General features: G+C 38.5%; 1 protein-coding gene across 2 annotated transcripts in view; it reads left to right on the top strand.

Moving 5' to 3' along the window:
• The window catches only part of ADGRL4 (adhesion G protein-coupled receptor L4), a 72,413-nt gene that overhangs the window by 27,448 nt on the left and 24,940 nt on the right, over positions 1–20,025 (top strand). For both annotated transcript variants that reach the window (XM_084211527.1, XM_084211528.1), the window contains exons 4-8: positions 9,154–9,306; positions 15,247–15,402; positions 15,920–15,990; positions 17,698–17,871; positions 17,953–18,136. In XM_084211527.1, coding sequence (XP_084067653.1) covers positions 9,154–9,306; positions 15,247–15,402; positions 15,920–15,990; positions 17,698–17,871; positions 17,953–18,136 — 738 coding nt within the window. The remainder of the gene's footprint in view (positions 1–9,153; positions 9,307–15,246; positions 15,403–15,919; positions 15,991–17,697; positions 17,872–17,952; positions 18,137–20,025) is intronic.

Below are 20,025 nucleotides of genomic sequence, written 5' to 3'. Positions count from 1 at the left end.
ATTTGGTGCATGGTAATGTAACCTCTTTGCAGCTACTGGAGAATAATGTCTTCTACAAGAGTGTTTATGGTTCTGATGTAACATGCAAAAAAATTCTGTCATACTGAGTTTATGTGTTTCAGAAAGTTCTGCAAGCAGAGTTTTGAGAAATTAGTGCGGGAAATAACAAGAACCAGGTGCATTGGTAATCAAACAACTTTGAGTCTTATTTTCCTTAAAACTTTATACAGTGGCTATTGGAGTACTGGACAGATGTGTACAAAGAATTAGGAAATACTCTGAAGAAAGGGTTAATTTAATCAAGACTTCACTCTCACATTCCGATATATCTGCTTACATGGATGGTGCTGATTCTATACCAGAATTATGGAAAATGCAGGGGAAAATCTGCAAGAAATTAAATGCCAGTATTGTCTGGCAGTAGTTTGCTTTGGGTTTGGTTGGATTTCTGGTTTTCTTTGTTGTTTTTTTTTTTTTTTAATGCGGTTGTATTTGCAGGGCTGAAACAGAACTTCAGCTTGGGCTCCCATTCAGTTCTGCAGGAGGGGGCATGGTTATCTACTGGCAAATCCCTTTCAGTAGGGGACTGCTGTGCTGCTTACTTTCTTTTAAGCAAAAATATTCTGATTGTCCATGTCCTGTTTTACTTTTCAGTTAAAGCATGTTTTTCAGTGAAAACAAGCAAGTTACCGACAAAAATGAAAGCTAAATGGGAAATTAGGTAATTTAATAACAGTGAAGCTTCTAAAACACTTCAGAAAAACATTGATACCTGTACACTGCCAGCAGTTCAAATCCAGCATATCCCCCTTCAGCTGCACTTCACTTTGTGTTAATTCCTTGTTTTTGAAGGAGGTGAACCAAGAAACTAATGATGTGTCTCAATTACATTCTGTCTAATCCTGAAGTAGCAAGCTTGACATGGGGTGTCTGCCAGGATGTTGAGGTTGGGTTTTGTAATTAAATCAGTGTGGGTGAGGAAGAGTAATGTGATCTTGATTCTTGACTTCTGCTCTTGGCAGGTTTTGCCCCTTTGCTCCTGTAATAGCAATGGTGTGGGTTAATGGGAGTCACTCCCTGGGCATTTGTGAGTTTGAGGTCAGGCTCTTTTATGGAAACAGACCTTTCACACACTTGAACCAAACATGAGCATATTCACTTGGAAAGAAATACAGAAACAGTCCTGGTATTTCTGAGCCTACCACAAGGAGCAATGGAGCAAGTCAGCTAGGGGAATGCCTGCTTCAGAATTAGATATGAACCTGAGCTTGCCCTTTGGTTCAAACACACCTGTCTGCCCACTCCAGGGAGGAGCTCAGCAGCCTGGTCTCAATTTGTGGCTCCCAAATGTATAATATGAACCACCCCAAACAAATGGATCCCATCAACTCCAATTAAAACTTCCTTTACCAGCTAGCTCTGTGCCTGAGCAGCTATTTTATGAATCATTGCAGAGCCCCATGTTTTTGCTCATTTGTGTCCATCACTGTGTGCCACCTGTGCAACAAGCTCACACGCCTCACAGTGTCACTGATGTTAAATATTTGATACTGCCCTTTGTGCTTTGCAGAGGCTCCCAGAACAGCACAGGTGCTTTTGTGTGCTTCCAGCCCCAGCTGCTTGGCACAGTGGGAGCACAGTGCTGCTGTTGCCATGTGACATTCCAGACCCCAGGATGTTCTCCTGAGTGACTGAAGGATGAGCCCATATCCTGACATAGAACAGCACCGTTTCTTCTCATAGCCTTTGCTGCATGTTTGTGGCAAGTTTGATAAAGCTCATCAGATAATGCTCAATGTTCCACTGCCTCAGCCAAGCTGTGTTTTCTCTCAGTTACACCTTCTTCACATCTTGCTCACCCACACCATGATGGTCCCACTCTGGACTTCATATACAATCTGTAAAGTGCTGATGCATTTCCTGGCTGTGCTTTCTGACTAAATATACTTTTTTGTTTTGAAATTTAGGACAGTGTTGCCTGGAAGTTTTTATTTCCCCTTAATCAGACTTTTTCCTAAGCTGCTTTCCTTCAGTCTAATCTCTTGCGTGGGACCAAAATGTTTAGATTTGAGTGACAGCTCACTTACTCACATCCTGTCAGATGGGAGCATTGTGTTGTTTGAGTTCACAGTATAACCAATCAGGAGCTGCATGTGACTGGAACTGAAACTGGGATTATTTTTTATCCACTCCTATTCAGTATCTATTAACCAGTTTTCCAAATAATTCACCTAGTCATGACTTCTCATCTCAAAAACCAGCCTTGGAACTCCAGCAGACCATCTTCAACCTATTTTGGGGCTTTTTCCCACTGTACTGCCTCTGACATCACTCTGCTACAATCTCTCTCCTTTAGCATTGCATTTTAACAGCTCATCAGACCAGCTTCTCAGCTGGTAAATTAATGCTGTGCTCTTGGGAGAAAGACAGAAGGGGATCCTGGAGTACTCTAGACGCAAGGAGGTCGTGGTCTGCTACCCTGAAGAGTGAGTGGCAGCTCCTTGTCCCCTGTGCCTGAGCTGCCTCACACCCCTGACAGGCTCCTGAGACCCTGCCCTCCACAAGCAGGGGATGCCTGACCAGCTCCAAGTTTTGCCTGCAGGAGGAAATCTCCATAGCACTCCCAGGTCTTACCCTCATGACCCAGTGGGGAAGGGGTGTCAGTCAGACAATAAATAACTAATCAGCAGTTTGGACACCCAAACTGATGCTCTGCACTTGCAGCTTTGAATTGTTCTTGCAGAATCTCTGTTGTTCAGTACAGCAATGAGGTCTCTCCTGGGAGAGGGATGGGAGTGTGTTGATACACTCCACGTGGGCCTCTGCTCTCCAGAGGTGCAGGGGAGGAAGTGATAGGTAAGAACTGTGACAGGACCACTCAGTATTTATTCCCTCCTTCAATTATTTAATCCCCCTTTTACTTCTGTTTCACTAACTTAAGCACCTTGCTCCTTTTTGTTCTCAAATTCTTGCAGATGCCTCTCTGGATAAATGGTTTGTTTCCAGTCAAGGATTATTAGCTTTAATGATATATATCCACCACAACCCCATTCTTCTCATATGAGTGATCACAAATTATAGATTTCCCTTTTCTGATATTTCACAAGTGTTGAAAAGGCAGGACGTTCTGTGTGGCTAAACAAAATGACAACTTCATCACCGGCCTGATAATAAATGCTATTCATATTTAATTTATAATGTCTGGAAATATCAGCAAAAGATGAGGGAAACAGTTTGGATAATATAGTAAGTCCTCCAAACCATTCTCTGAAACTCGAGCTGAGTATGAATTTAATATGGAGAAAATTTTCCTTTCCTCCTTCCTTTAGACTGTTCTGTCCTATTCCTTAAACTGGGACTGAGGGAATTTTCTGCTGTGAGGCCCTTTAGTTCATCCAGACCCAAAAGAACTGCTGATCTGAAATCATCCCATCATACACATCTGTGTGAGAGTAAATATTTGTTTGCTGCACTAAGACCTTATAGGAGACCAGCTAGTTTTAGAGCCACCAAGTTAAAGCTGGTTAAAAACTCCTGCCAAGCTACAGAAATATCCCAACAAGGCATTGTGAAAAGCTCTTGAAGGTGGTAGGGAGATGTGAAATCTTAACAAGGCAGAGCTTGCAGCAGTAAGATTTCCTATGCAGCAACTGCATGGTTCCCTGCCCAGGTGTAGGAGAAAGATGAATCAGGCCCATTATGAAAGCAATTCATATTTAAATGAGATTTCCAGCCCAGTTTCTACAGTCTCAAGTGGTTATTCTAAGCATCTGCTCTTTCATGCTGATTTAGACAAAGCTCAAATGCTGAATCTTTGGAGAATCATAAACAAATTGTGTTAAATTGCCATTAATGGAAACAAATCACAAGGAAAGGCAAGGTTGTTAATGGTATGGCTGTTCTAAACTCGGGCTTTGATGGCAGTAGATGCAGTCCTGCAGCACAGAAGTAAAGTATGTAAAATCACCCACTGTTCTGAGACCTCCAGACAGGCTGAGCACAGCGGGGGGAGCAGCACTGGAATTTGTTTTACAGGAAGCCTTTCATTTCCTTGCTTTTGAGGGGTTAAGTGAGGCACTTCAAGCCCTGTTCTCCCATGAGGGTTACACTAGGGAAGGGTAGTTTTCGTTTCCCCCAGGGGCTCCACAGCAGCTCTGGCAGCAGAGGCTGCTGTCAGAAAGCAGCGGATGCGATGAATCAATGTATTCCCCAGCCAGCCTGGCTGCATTTCCTTCCTCCCCACTGCTGTCCGCCGCTCAGGCTGCGTGTCCCAGAGACACTGTGTCCATCTCCATAGATGGGTGTGCCCCAGGGGCCGCCAGCCTTGGCTTCCACAGGTTTGCATGGATAAGGGGAAAATTAATTGTTGCTGTTTTAATTGCGTTGACTTTATGTCGCGCGGGGAACGCACTGAATAGAAGGTGCACATATTGCAGTGTAAGAGCTGCTCGTGGTCCTTAGTAACGTCAGGATTCACTGAACTCCTGAAAATCACAGCCTGTGCTTGTTCCAGGGAGGCTCAGCTTAACAAACTCAAGCTCTGGTCAGGTGTCTTTAATATTCTCTTCATTTCTACAAAAATCTCATTTTGCACGGATTGGGGAGGACTGAAAATGCACAAATTATTCTGTTCACCTCTGGATTTTCACCTTGCTTGTTACTTGCAGGGAGGAACAATATATTTAAAAATTTATAAAAAGTAAAACAAGAAAAATTTCTGTGTGATTGTGAATCAATATGACAAGTTTCACCCCACAACTCTTATGTCATCATATCATCAAAAAGTCTGTCACAGAGATGTGCCCAGTGCAATGAAAATCTTTCATAGCTGTTTGATAAATCCACTACCAAAAGATTGTTCCTCATGTTATTTTTCATGTAAATACACAAACAGTATTACAAAAATCTTCTATCCAAAATTGATAACTCCAAGAATTTTCCAATGCTTGTCACAAAAAAAAAAGCAAATTATGTACTTTTATAGCTGTTTTCAAATTGTAACTTATAATTTCATAACCACGCATTATTAAAATACCATATACTTACCATATATGACGTGGTAAATCTTGCACTTTAAAAGGGACATGGAATGCAACAAAGGAAATGTTCCAGGTTCGTTTTCTCCTTCTAAAATCTTATCAGATTCCTCTAGCTTCCAAGTGCATCATGACCCTAAAATCTACAAATTATTCTTCCTTTTTGTATTGGTGTGTTTTAAAGTTTCTAAAAGAATTTAATGCTCTCTATACAAAAATGTACTCATATAAATGAGGACAAGTGTTTGATAACTAGCTCAAATCAAAATGGAGCTCTAGAGGGGTATATCAGTTTTTCATATTTTTTTTCTTTTAAAAATCTATAAGACATTCTCAAGAGACTAGTAGAGGTATGATTACATTACATTGATTACTGTAACAGTAGCTGATTCTATCTAACTATGACATTTATGTACAGTAAAATACATGCTAGCTGTAATTTTAAGGTAAAAATGGAAAATGGATTTTATTATACAACTCTACCATGTAAGCATCCTACCAGTATTCAGGTACACATTCCTATATCTCCCACATATCTTTGAGTTACTCAACACAAATTTCCTTGAAAATTACTTATAACCTTCCTTACATTTTGATTGGTAATGATGAGATTTTAGAGCAATCCAAATCATAGAACTGCCATGTAAAAAAATAACTAGCCAAAAATGGAAAGCAACCCAAAAAAACCAACCAAGCCTAGAATCCCAACAACCAGCTCCACACCCCCAGTGCCATTTCTCAAGACAGTGCAGCTATTCAGGAAATGCCTTCTGTATCAAACAGACTTGAATGTAACATTACCATTTAGCCATGATAATTAACCTTGTCATTTGGCTTGTCGTGCCTCTAAAGTCTCCAAATTTTTCATAATTTACTGGAGACAAAAAATCTTTAAAGCAATGTGTATTTCCGAAATACTGCCTGCAGTGTTCAATGAGTAGCTGTGCAGCATTAAATGCATGTGCTGTAATTAAATTAGGTAGCAACAAAGCAGGTGGACTGGATGAGTGCTGTCACTTAAAGTATCCTTTCTGCTCAGGCAGAAAATTTTGTTAGGAAAACATTTTTTCATCTATAAATCCCATTGTTTTTTCCTGACATCCTTTAAATCACAAATCCAATGACATTATAAATCATGTAAAATTTGGAATATTACTTTAAGCCCCTGGGCTCCTCATTGGAGTGCTGTCTGAATAAAAAATTCAGGTTGTTTACACAGAGAACTTGATAATATTTTCACCATCATTTTTTATCTTGTAGAACATTTTCTGTAAAAAGAAATATTTAGATAGACTGCATATGAAAATCCTTTCTGTTTTTTTTCAAAAACTTCTTCTCTTGCCTTCCTCATTAACCTAGTAGTTTTCCATAGCCTACTTACATCAGTAACTTCTACGTCATTAATTTCAATGCAAGCAGGATGTGGTCCAGTAAATTATCCCCCTGCACAGTCTGCTCAGTATTACCTTAGACCATGGGAATAGTGAAATGAAAGCTCCATGTGAATTTAACTCTTTAAAATATTCATTCTTGTGTTTGCAGTGTAAGTTACTGCTGTTCTTCAACGTTCAAAATGTTCCTGTAATGATCTGAAAGATCTCTCAATAAGAAAGCTTACCAAGGCCATACAGGCACCATTAAACCGCTTGCAGACATCATAAATATTGAGGAAAAGCGCCAATAATCCAGTGAAGTTATTTAGGAATAATTCTAGAGAATTTGTTGATAACCACTGTATGAGTCTTTTTAATATTGTTTATAAATCTTTGGACCACCGAAAAAAGGCAATATTGCTGGATATCAAGGACTACAGTTGAACTCTTAGCAAAAGAATCCAAAATAAATGTCTTTGCATGTAGCCTTTAGACTCCTCAGCTCTGTTATTCCTCTACTTTAAATCAAGTCCTGCCACTATCAGTGACCTTCTACTTCTCATTTTCCAAGACTACAATCCCATGAGCTTTCCAAAGTCAACACATACTCTTTTCTAGAATTTGTAATGTTTTCCCAAGACCAAATTAATTTTACAACTAACTAGAAAAGGGTAGTCCACTCTTTTTTTGTTGTCACTAAATGCTAGGCAAATTTGGCTCGCAAAGGAGTCAGACACACACAAAATACATTAGAAGTGGACCCTGTAATTAAGGTTTGCAAAGTTTTCTGGGACCTGGTCTCTGCAATGCTACGTGGCAAACCAGATTTTTTCATATGCTCATGCTGTTTTTTTGAACCAGGATCAACATCACACTTTTTCCTCCCTATCGTAATTCCACTTATACTAATTAGATTTTATTTTGGCATCCTTTAAGATCCAAATGATACACATCCTCTGCTGTATTCTCATGAATACCAAGGCTGTGGAATAAATATTGTTGACGTGTGTTGGCACAGTGCTTTTATACTTGGATTCCTCATTAAATTACATTGCATTTTAGTTTTAATGAGCATAATCCATTTGATACTGTTGACCCAAATTCCCCTGAGGAAAACTGCAGCTCTGAATTGATATCCGCATGTCTGAGTCAACTGAGTCACATTCAAAATCATGTCAGAATTCAAATCTCAAAATAAGTCCCGTTGGAGTTATGCTGGGGGTTGTGACTGTTTCATTCCAGAAATGTATTCCTGCAAGGCTTTGTGGCTCTTGCTGTACTTTAATCTTGTCACTGCCCCAGCTTGCATGCCACCTTCCTTATCTGCATCCTATCTCTGTAAACAGCTTATGAGAACACTGACCATCAGGAAGCAGGAGCACCTTTCTAAAGCTCATCCTTGGGTGTCTTTTCTGAAATCATATTTCTTCTCCCTGTCATGCTGCTAAATCATTTCTCTTCTGCAATAAAGTGTTATTTCTCTCCCTGTTAGAATTCTTTCCTGTCATTCATCATGTTATGAGTACCTTTTGCTTGAGAACAGGAACAAAATCCCAGTACGTTTTAGGAAGTCTTTAACTCTTTTCCTTTCTCATGATGTAGAAATGATAGAATTCCACTCAAGAGTGCCACCTTCTTTGGGAGACTTTCATTTTTTGTTTCAAAGTTTTGGGGTACTTCAAAAAATGGACTATTGGAAAGATGGATTTATCAGTATTGTGGGTGTGTCTCTCAGTTTGATAAGAAATGTGCCTGGACATGAAAGCTTTTGAAATTTTTTTCAAGTTTGGTTGGAAAATTATTCAATAGACAACAGAAATCTTGGAATATTTTGGAGAGGAAATTGTTTTACAGAGTCATTGCAGGAGACCAACTATGCAGTTCAAAGCATGAGTTTATGATTTTGCTTGACCTTTGATTAAGATTGCTGGATTCCCATGTTTATAATGACAGCACATGCTGAGGCTCTGCAGATGACATTCCTAAACTTGTGTATATCACTCCTTTTCACTGTGTCAATGGAGGCCTTGGATTAGCCCTTTAAATTTGTTCATGTGAATTTTCAGGTACAAAAATTATGACTTGCAGAGCAATTGCTAAGAGGTAAGGCTCAAGACATGAATCTTGCTGATCTCTTTGTTAAGACCTTTGGGATAACTAAGAAAAAACAATATACTTGAAGACTCAGGCCAGTAAGTAGGATGAATTTATAGGTATGTTTTCCAATAATGCTGAGAAATACTGTAGAAAGCCTTTTAAAGCAGGCCATAAAAATGTGCATTTAGCTATAGTGGTTTAGCTTTGATGTCAGAGAATTAAGGGGGTGATTTCTTTATATCCTTTTGACCTCTGTTTTTCATAATTCAGAATTCCTAGGCACACCATCAGAGTGAGCTTCAACCTGTAATTTTTTGGGATAGGAAAAAAACGTTATCAATTACAACCATGGCAGAACACGCACTTGTCTCAATCCTTTATTCCAAGTGTATACCCAATTAAACCATTCATTTCAGCATCCCACTGATCTCCCCCTTGTTGATTCACACAGGATGAAGGCAGGTGAGAGCTGCTGAACACCTGATTATATCCCTGGCAATGGGAACACTCTATAGACAAATACCTAGACTGCCAGCTCAGCATTCAAGACTTATGCAAGTGAAATACCAGAGCCAAATTAAGCTTATAGAATACTGCTTTCTTCAATCATCAACTGTAAATATATTTTTCCATAATTTGTCTTGCAGATGATAATGAGTGTGAAAATGCTACTCAGCCTTGTGGAGAGCATGCCAATTGCACAAACACAGAGGGAAGTTATTACTGCACGTGTATGTCTGGTTTCAAACCCAGCAATGGTCAACAAATTTTTGTTCCTAATGATGGAACCTCCTGTGTGGGTAAGTTATTACTGTCTGCCAGGCAGCTTTACACTGTCACTCTTCTCTTATTGCTTCTCTTAATTATAGAAATCTAGCAAAATGCTCTCATATTTGTGAAGTTTGGAATTTGCATATAAAATTCCCACGTTTTGAACTGGAACAGGCTTGCTTAATATTCCAGTTCAGGCCCACACTTCTCCCTGACAGCCGAGCATCTGCTATTGCTTTCAGTGACACTTGCATCTTCACTCTGCTTGCAATATATTTAAATCCACATGTCAAAGATTTACACAATAAATATATAGTTAAGGCCACACAGAAATCACCAACTCACCCATTTATGCCACTGTTTCACTGATCTGTGTGCAAGCTGGTCACATTCTCAGGAGAAAAAATGACAAAATATTCTGCATTCAGATCTGGAAAAACAAAATTCTCTACAAGTTTGAACTAGTATACTTCAAATATCTTTTATTTGGAAACTTGGTTAGGATACTTTTGGTATTTTTCAACTTTAATCAAAAGCAACAAGCAAGATCAGTGGTTTTCCAACCTCCTGTGCCATTCATTAGCCTCTGGTTCTGTAGCAGTTGAATGGAACATGTTCAAGATTACAGGGGAGGAAAAGTTCTCTGGAAAAATGTTATTTCTGAACAATCATGCAATCCTTTAGGATTTCCTCTGAATGGAAGAACTGCAACTATTTCTCTTTTTCAAACTCCTGGTAATTTTCTCTGTATGTTGCAAAAGTCCTCAGGGAATGGGGAAATGAGAAATAAATCTATTGCCCTTTACACCTTTATGCTGACTGTGTCTCACTCTAGGTATGTCTCCTGCGAGCTTGTGAGTGCTGACAACCTCTCTTCTCACTGCTCTTAATATCAGCAGAGTGGTTGCATATTAAGCCAGAAAGTGATCTAATCGACATTTCTTGCCCATTGCTCACATCCATCTAAAAGTGCTCTGCTTTATCCAGCTGCTATGAATCATTCTTAAATTAGCTGGGATGGAGACAGTTAGCACATTGAGCTGTAAATATTCTCACCATTTCTGCTCCAGGTTTTGATTTTTACATTATGATATTTCCTCATCTTCGGAAGTTTGTCTCCAAAGTTATTTCTCTGACTGTTTTTGTGTCACTTTAACTTCTTACCCTTAGCTTGATAATTTCTTCTTTTTTCCCCCTCTTTGCTGGGCAGATTGATCTTTTTTTTATCCTCTACTAGAGTACTTCTTCTTTTTGAATATCCACATGGAGGAGCCAAGAGCTTTCAAAACGCACACCAAAATGAAAAAAATTACCTGTGGGCATCTTTTTTTATTAAACAAGTGTACCAATTACTTTACCAAGATGTGAGTCCTAAACACAACCTTTTGATCCACAATTAATTTTTTTCCTTATCCATCAGGGAAACCATAATAGGATATTTTGTACCCAATGGTTCTGCTGCTACAGGTAGCAGATATGACTTGCACACAAGCAGCTGACATTTGTGTATTCAGGGTGACAGCTGAAGCAAATATCAACATTTCATTTTAAATGGAGTGCAAGTCATTTAGTACAAATCACAGAACAGAACTACCAGGTATCCATCCTACACAAGTTTATGGGGCCCCACAATATATTTTTAGATTCTGCAAAGTCCTAAATCTTCTTTTTAACGTATGTATGTATGTACATGGCAGTAACTTTAAATTTTGAATTTTGGAGAGTATGCCATTATGAACCCTATTTGTTTATGCCCTCAAACCTACCTGAGGAGTCTCCAGTAGTGCAAGTGTAGCACATAACCTTGTGTGTGCAAGTGACTTTCAAAGTCCATGCACGTACCTGCGTGTTCCCGCTTTGGAAACCACAACAAGCTCCTGAGTAAAAAGTGACAGGGTTCCCCAAGGTAGTAGGTCGAAAGAAATCTTGGGAAAATGGCTTTGAGAAATGTTGGTTCACCCTTAATCCAGTCAGAATGCTGAGTTTTGAGTTGAGGGTCAAAAGTACGTCACCCATGTTATCAGGTAGAATTGCTGAAGAGATGACAAAGATGCAGATAGAGGAGGGACTGGACAGTAGGAAGGGAAGGAGAAGAGAAGAAATGGATAAAGGAAATGGGAAAGAAAAAAATAATGCAGACATGTGACATTTTTCTGCTGTCCTGAAAGTGAGCTATTAAAATCTATTTTTTGATTTGTGCAAAAGCCGTACTTTTCCTTAGACTTCACAATTTATTGAATGTTCGGCTGCAGATAAAAAAGTGAAATAGAAACCTACTTTTTTCACCCCAGTCAACAGAGTAAAAACATGAAAATGGCCATCTGTGAAATGAAAGTGACATCCACGCCACTCTGCTTTTTCTGGGAACATGCTATTAGCTCCCTTCAGGTATTTCTGAGAGCGCTGGGAAGGCACCCATTCTCCATCCCATCCTTTGCTGTGACAAGGGAGCTGTGCAGTGGATGGAACCTGGCGTTGGGCCACGTTGCTAACTTTTCTTTTACCTTTGCCATTCATAGCCTTTTACATTTCTACTTTGTGCGTGCTGCTGCCTTCCACAGTGCGGAGACACGGGGAGGGAACATCCAGTCCTTTGCAATTGGAGTTTTCAATCACTTGCAAGCTACTAATAAGCAGAAGGTATAATGTAGACATCAAGCTGTCTTGACTGGCTGGTGAGGAATCAAAGGGATGTAGGTACAATCCTGTAATTGGCAAGACTGAACATAATAACTGTTCCCCGTACTTTTAATTTAATTGGAATTTCCTTGCCCGCTGCAATAGATGAGGAGTGACAAAGCAAAGAAATAAAATAAAAGGTTATAAATCTATTTTCACACTAGCCTAAGTGGTGTTGGTGATATTATTTTTCTGATCGCAGCCATTATAAAAGCTTCAAAGTTCAGCTCCAGGATTTGTTTTGAATATTTACTAAAAGGCCAGGGCTTTTTACAGACCTATGGCAAATGTTCTTCTGTTTAAAAAGCTGCTGTTCTTCAACCTTTGCTCAGGAATGCTGTCTGTGAAGACTGCTCACGCAGCCTTGGCAGCCCACTCCTGCTCCCACAGCACATCAAGGAGAGTTTGGGATCCTCACCCCAAAGCTCCACTAAAATTGGATTGCTGAAAGCACTGACAAGCTGTTGTCTGTGTGTGGTCCAACAATTGCATATTTGGTTAAAAAGGCATAACTACAAAATATAAAGAAACAAAAGCCTACAGCTACTGCACACAGCATTTCAAAGCAGGAACTTAAAAGCTGCATTCTTGCAACTGTCACAAACTGTTGGCTGCTCCTGACAATCTCATTGATTTAAAAAGGATACGAAGCTGATTAGTACCTTGCAAGTTCAGGCATATTGCCTTTTAATTTTGTCATCCAGGAGTTGTTTTTTCTTCTGAAAGCAGTAAATTAAATAGGCATGATATGCACCCATTCCATATGGACAACTCAACTGCAGAAAGTCTATTTGTATATACTCAACAGGGTGTCTCTATCAGACTTTAAACAGCAGTCCTGTTGCCAGAGATGTGCCAAAATACTTGATTTTCTGCTTTTGTTTTCGATAATCCTCTCTTCTCATTAAAGTCTCCCTTACACTTTATATCTTATATAATTAAAAAAAGAATTTGCATGACTGCCCAATAATAACAAATCAATTATTTACTGATCTAACAGTTTAGGAAAAGAAGTGTCATGACATTTTTGAAACATTTGTATCATTAAATCATACGGAAACCTGATCCTTAGTATTCTAAAAAGCATTAAAATATTACTTTTTTTATTGTAAGTTTTGGCAAAGATTGTTGTCAATTGCTGGTGTTTTAGCACTGCATTACATGATGAATGGCTTGTTCAGATGTACAAGCCCTCCATGTAGCTGACAAGGCCAAAGAAATCTTTGGTTTGAGGGTGTTGGTGTTTTCTAGTTAGACAGACTGGCTTTGTCATGATCTTCACCCCTGCCACTTCATTCAAAGTCTCTCTGTCTTACAGAGTCACACAACAAGGCACTGACAGACACTCACTTGTTTCAAGCAGAGCTTTATAATTTACTGATGTGAGAGGTTATTTAAATGCCAAGAGTAAGAACTTTAGCCTTGTGTCTTTAAATGACAGCATTTAATTATGAGGTATCCTATGTGTAGCACTACATCATGCAATTTTCCTTCCCTTTTGCCAGATTGGTTCATGTATAATGTGGTTAGCTCCATAACTATGAATACTGAGGTCACAGAAACCATACAAATACGGATAATGCAAAACTCAGCTCCTTAAAGAGAAACATTAGCAGTTTGGGACATCAAATATGGAAATAAACTATTGCCCTAATGCAGAAAATCATAATTTAACTTCCTGCTTTAAACTTCCATGCTGGCACCAAGCCATTTAAATACATAGCTTTCCTGCTGGCTCTCCCTGCAGAGCAGTGGTGGCTGTGCTGGGGAGGGCAAATGCTCCTCCAGTCCCACATCTTCCTGCCTGTGCAGGGGTCTGAATGGCTTTGCCATGGCAGCTTCTGAGCTTCAGGCTTAAAACAAAGCATGTGAGGTTCAAATCAAGCAGTGGCTCATTGAGAAAAAGAGATAAATGAAAGTGAGGTGGGACTTCAACCTTAAATCCCAGGGAGACCTCTGTCCAAATAGACAGATGGCCCTTAAGTATCTTTCAGGTATTTTTTTGCATTCCCTCTGTATATCCATATGCATGCAGTTTTTCTTTCCATTTTTCAATTATAACCTTATTTCACATGTATTGTTGCTCCTTTTTAAAAACCACCAAGATTCTTGTATCAAAAGCAGTGTGAAACTAGTTCCTATATGCTAAATAGTGTATTTCCAGCCACCCCAAATCTTTCTACTTGTCTGTTTTTAACATACCCTCTAGCTGAGCAGAGGCTGCTTATCAATTCAGATAGCTCTTCTCTTCCACTGATCAATTAACCACTTCTCCTTTTCCACCAATTTCTTCCCAAAACTGAGCCTCATACCAGCTCTTGACTGGAGCTGCCATCCTCTCTCTTCCATTCCCTGCACTGTCTTTCCTTTCCTTCAGTTCAGTTCTCAGGCTGTTACTTTAAACCCACTCATGTACCACTTCATTTTTCAAATATACCTGTCCCAAAGCTCTCCATGTTTTTCTCCTTTCCAGCACAGCACTTCACAGTCCATTACTTCATCCTCCAGAATTATTTGGTATAGTTCCCAGTTTGCTTTCTCCATTGAGTTATTTGATCTTTATCCTTAGCCAGCCAAATAATGCAAAATAATCAGTACTCCAGCCAGGGATTTAGTACCCAGGTCTCCTAAACTGATCAATTCATGGATTCCCTAACAGGAATTCATTGGTTTTACTCTTGGACTGTGCCCCACCCAGTTACTGAACTTGTCTACCTAATGACAATTTATTTAGAAGCACAAAAGACATTTTAAGCAGATGTACTTTAAATATGGATTTTAAAATTAAAAAAAAGGATATGCCAAGCACGTTAAAGGGCACAGAGTTTAATTCTTAGATTAACAAGATGGACAGAGTGAGCTTTTGCAGTGTCTTTTTAAAGCTGCAACTTAAAAGACAAGTCTGCAGGGTTTTTTTCTTTTTCTAACTGAGCTGAGAAAATCTATTTAGTCTAATCTCTGAAAAATGGATTTCAGATGATTTGCATCATGCCAACCATTTTGTTATGATAGAATTAATATGGTTTTAAAACATGAGCAGTGTAGTATTATAGAGCAATAAAAGTGGTGGTATAAAAATATGATCAATTATAATTTATCCTTCTAATCCTTAAGTATTATAATTGCCAGGGGTTTTGCCATTGAGATTGTGGGTTTAGTTGTTGCTTTTTTTTATTACATGAAATTTTATTATGAAACTGCTTGTAGTGTGCGGGGCTATTATCAACAAAGCAGCAAGGTGTTATTCTGTGCATACTTAATAAAAATTCAATTTCTCACAATATTTGCAGATGTAGATGAGTGCAGCAACGAAGGAAGTGTTGCCTGTGGAGATCATGCAAAATGTGAAAACGTGGATGGAGGGTTTAACTGCTCCTGTAAGGAAGGTTATCAACCATCCACAGGAAAATTACAATTTAAGCCAAATGATGGCACTTCCTGCCAAGGTACATGATATTATAGAGGTTTATGTGTTATTATAGAGATACATCTTCTGAGAAACCCACCAGTGCCTATTTATCTTCAGTTAGATTAATCAGCAAGACATGGAAAAGAGGCAAGGCTGAAGCATCTACAATTCCTGAGAATAGAATAATTTTGTAAACGTATTTTTGCTAAACAGTGGGATGGGATCCATCTGAAATAATGGTTACCTCCTCATAGATGTCAGATCTGTGCTCCTCTCTGTAAATTTGAGCTCTCTCTGCTTCACCTGTGGAAGTCCCATAAAGGGACCAAATTCTCTACCTGAATAAAACAGCTCATTCCAATACAATGCTATAATTTTGGCCAAGATAAAGTCTTTTTAATTGTAGTTTGAGAATGGAATGCTGTGTTTTATGTACATAAATTCAGCATGCTGGTGGTTTGGGGAATGACCTAGACAAGTGCTTTTGCAATTAGTATGTATTGAGTATTGATTGAACTGCAATGCCTAATTAGTATCCCTTTTTGTTTTTACAGAAAATCCAAAGGCCAAGTGTGAGTTATTCAAAGACTGTATAGCTGAACATATTAATAGAACTTTAGCCAGAGTAAGTAGCACTGGTTTGTAGATTAATTTTCAAATCCTTTAATTGTTTCTGTTTGAAACTTCTATTTCAATTTTAATAGTTCTTAAACAGTTTTTAACAAAGGCTTGAAGCATACAATTGAACTTAAGCATGTTGACAGAGGGCTTTTTAATAATTTCAAATTATTTGAACTGGGTTGTATGTTCTACTCATGATAATAACTTGGTGGGAATCTGCGTGTTCTCTTTCCAGCAAAGTGAGACATGATGCATGAAAAATTCAGAAGTGTGGTAATCACTCAGCTGTTTCTGTAATTTCTGGAGTTACACACTGCTGCATTTACTGATGTGCAATTATTTGCTTGTTCAGAAGGAAGGCAAGATAGCTTACAAAAGTAATGTCAACAAGTGACTAAATAGAAAAGAGAGCCATAGCATCTTGGTGTGCTGGTTTATTTACTCCTCAAAGGCAAGTGTGTAAAGTGATACAGGATTTATAGAAACAAATACTCTGTGGCCAGAGTATTTTTCATCAGAAAATATTTTTTTTCACCAGAAACAGAGATTCCTGAAGCCAATTAAAAATATATTAATGAATGCACTATCCATTATTCTACAGCTACAGTATTGTCTAATTTTAAAGGATAAATGAAGCATAAGCATAAATAAATTAAAAGCAATTGTATATGTTTGCATTTGATATTAAGCAATTTGATTCAGTTACTGTATTCAAAAAGATATTATTTTAAAGACTTTTATTAACCTAGTATTACATATATGTAGTGTTAACATACTTCTTATGTTTACCTGCAATGTAATGCATCATATCAAATATAATACCTGCTTACCACACTTAGGTGCAAAGACATGGTAAATGTTACAACAGAATCTTAGAGTAAGATTTTTTAAAATATATACTTAAACAAAACTTAAATTAATAATTAAAAATACTTTCTTGTAAATAACAGTCAGATTTTTAGCCTGTTTTCTAGTTCTGTTGAGTTATAGTCAAGGACAAAGCAAGCCCTATAAAAGCTGTTCAACAGTAGAGAGTAGAGGTCATTCAAAATCAGATGTTGAGTGCTTGATTAATTAGATTCCAGTATCGTGAAGTAAGAATTCTTCTCTTATCCAGCCATGAGACTGCAATGTGGAAGGTTAATCTTCATCTCACACTCTCCTGCCTATATTTTAAATTAGCTGTTTTATGTAAGTGTATTTAGCAGTTTATAAGCTGAAGCACTGAAGGAGAAATAGGCAGTATGGTTGGCTCAACTACATGCTTTATAATTTGCATTTGAGAAAAAACAACTACAAAAATACAAATACTTCCCATCTGCTCCCACCTCTTCAGTTAAATTTTAAAAGAAAAGTCAATTGATTAATACAGAAGCAGAATAATCATATAATTGATATTTAATTCTTTTTGCAGAACATTTATTTGTTCACTTTAGATCATCAGGATAAATAAAACTTAGCTGCGGTAGGGAAGAAAATGTGTAATGATAGCACACCATTTTTTAATTGTGCTTGCTTGTGAAGGTTGTACTAGACATGTGTAATATCAATAATTTATAGGTCACCCTGTTGATTGAGTAGGGGTTTTGCTGCACAAGTGTCTTACAAACCAGTATTTTAGTGAACAGAAATCAGTCTATTGGGTTCATTGCCACATGCAGAAATATGGCTTTAATTGTTTCATTAAGATATGAATTCTGGCATTTTTCAGATTAGTCATTTTAAAACACCTCTGGAGAAGCTGCAAGAAATCAATAAAAATACTTTGGGGCCCCTTTCACCTGTAGAAGTGATTTCGTATGTGGAAGCACTGTCCTCTCCACCGTGGGACACCGTGAGTGGCTCTGTCTCTGACAGCGACGCCCTCCACAACACCACCATTAATGTGAGTGGGTCAAGGAGCTGTGGGGTTTGTCCTTACTCCAAAGATAGCATGGGACTCTTAAACACATGCTTTTACTTACAGGTTTTGGTCAACACCGTGAACAATTTTTTACAAAAAGACAAAATTGCAGCCTGGGAAGCTCTGCTGGTAGATAATCAAAGGAGGAGCCTGACCAAGCTGCTGCACACTGCAGAGCAGGCCACGCTTGTCATGTCACAGGGCTTCAAAAAGACAGCCCAGCTGGATGCTAATGCAAGTGACATAGGTAAGATAAAGAAAATCATTCTAAGGTATACTTTAGATGTGGATTGAATTGAGGAGTTTTTCAGCGCAATTATAAAGATTAGAAATGGTGTTATGTGAAAGAAGCAGGTGTTAATTTTGTAACTAACACCTGACTTTCAGTGTAGGTATCATAATTTTCAAAGACTAAACCTTTGAGTCCAGAGCAGAAATATGAATTGAGAGTCTGTAGGAACTTGTTTTCATATTCTCTTTAAATCATTATGGCCATATTCACACAGTCTAGATTCATTTTATAAGCACAAAATTTTCCTATGCATCTTATGTGTATAAAAAACACCAATGGAACAAAATTTGGACTTACTTTCTACATATTTTTTTGACTCTTTTTGCTTCAGTGTAGTTCTTATAAATGAACTTGGAATAAGGGTTGTACCTTGTGAGTTTAATCTTCAGTGGCTTTATCTCAACAGGAATTTCTCATTTTAAGGGGAATTCCCCAGGAGGAGAATTGGTTACTCTCAACTGCACCATTTTGTTCACCTACCTTCTCCCTGTTTGCTGCTGCCTTCCCACCAATACCTGCTGAGATTTTGCTGTGGGAATAGTAGTTTTACCCCTCCTTCTACTGAGAGCAGAGTAAGGCTGACCAGGCACCTTTGCAAACCCTCATAAAGCATGGCCGATTCTTTTGCCAATGGCCACTCTTTCATCTTTATTTTTCTGAATGTCCCCAAAATGTATGTGATCTGATTTCTTATTTTAGATTTAGTACAGTCCTTCAGTGTCTCTCACCAGCTGGCTGTTTTATATGATGACTTGATGAGTAAGATTCCTGCTGTGGTCTTGCGGCAGGTCAAACCACCTGTTCTTGCCTCACCTTTCCAAAAATAAGTTAGAGTGATGAAAAAGAAGGGAGGGATTTGTTCCTCGACACAGACTCTGTAGAATCAGACTCTGGGTCTGCAGCAGGAGCAGAGCAGTGCCAGGTGCTGGCTGTAAAGCCCCTGTGCCCCCCTCCCCACACCTCCTCCCTTGCTCCAGAGCAGAGCAGCTCTCATGGCCACGGAGCTGAGGCCATCAAAGTCAGAGAGAGGATTCGGGTGCAGTCTCCAGTGGAACTGTAGGTATCAGTCACCAAGGTGACAGAAAAAGCTGATAAAGAGAACGGAGAGGAATTCCTCCTGTGTTGAAAGGTTAATGATTGTATTCCTTGGTTTTGTTCTAAAATGGTAAACTGAATGAGCCCATTTCCAAATTGGACCCAAACGCTAAAATTTTTTGTTACTGTTTTTCAACATGAATAAATTTTTCATAGGTCTCATAGGTGCCAGACACAACTATTTTAGAATAAGACCTACAACATCACCCCTCTCTCTCCACTGTTTCTTTTGGTGCAAGTTCTTGAACTATGAGCTTTTCAAAATTCCAGCCAAAGAAAACAATTTCTTATGCCCTTACAAACATTTTCTGACAGCTGTTCTATTGAATAGCTCATATTATTTTTGTGTGCTGTGCTATAAGCAATGCAGATGGTCTAGCTTAGTGATATTCCTCTGTCAGTCAAGTTTTAGATTTGTTTTGTTTTATTTTGTTTTGCTTTGTTTCGTTTTTAAAAAAAAAGCCCGATTGACTTCTTTTTATTCCCATCCTGGGTGATTGAAACTCAGCACAGTAATGAAGCAAGTAAAGAGCTCAATAGTCTCTAATGTAGTTTTTGTCCTAAGGGGTGATGCTTGTTTGTTTGCTTTTTGACAAGACACATCATTAGTTCGTGGTGCAATGTGTATTTGGTAGCGTGGATAGATAACCATAAAATATATACTTTTCAAAAGTTGGCTTTTATCAAACGTTATTATTCAGTGGAGAATTTTGTGCTTTCCTTTTTATAATTGTGATTTGTAGCCCCTT

Source organism: Fringilla coelebs (genome assembly GCF_963513975.1).
Source record: "Fringilla coelebs genome assembly, chromosome: 9".
Lineage (NCBI taxonomy): Eukaryota > Metazoa > Chordata > Aves > Passeriformes > Fringillidae > Fringilla > Fringilla coelebs.
The sequence above is the reverse complement of the archived record's forward strand: the minus strand, read 5'-3'. Positions and strand labels throughout refer to the sequence as shown.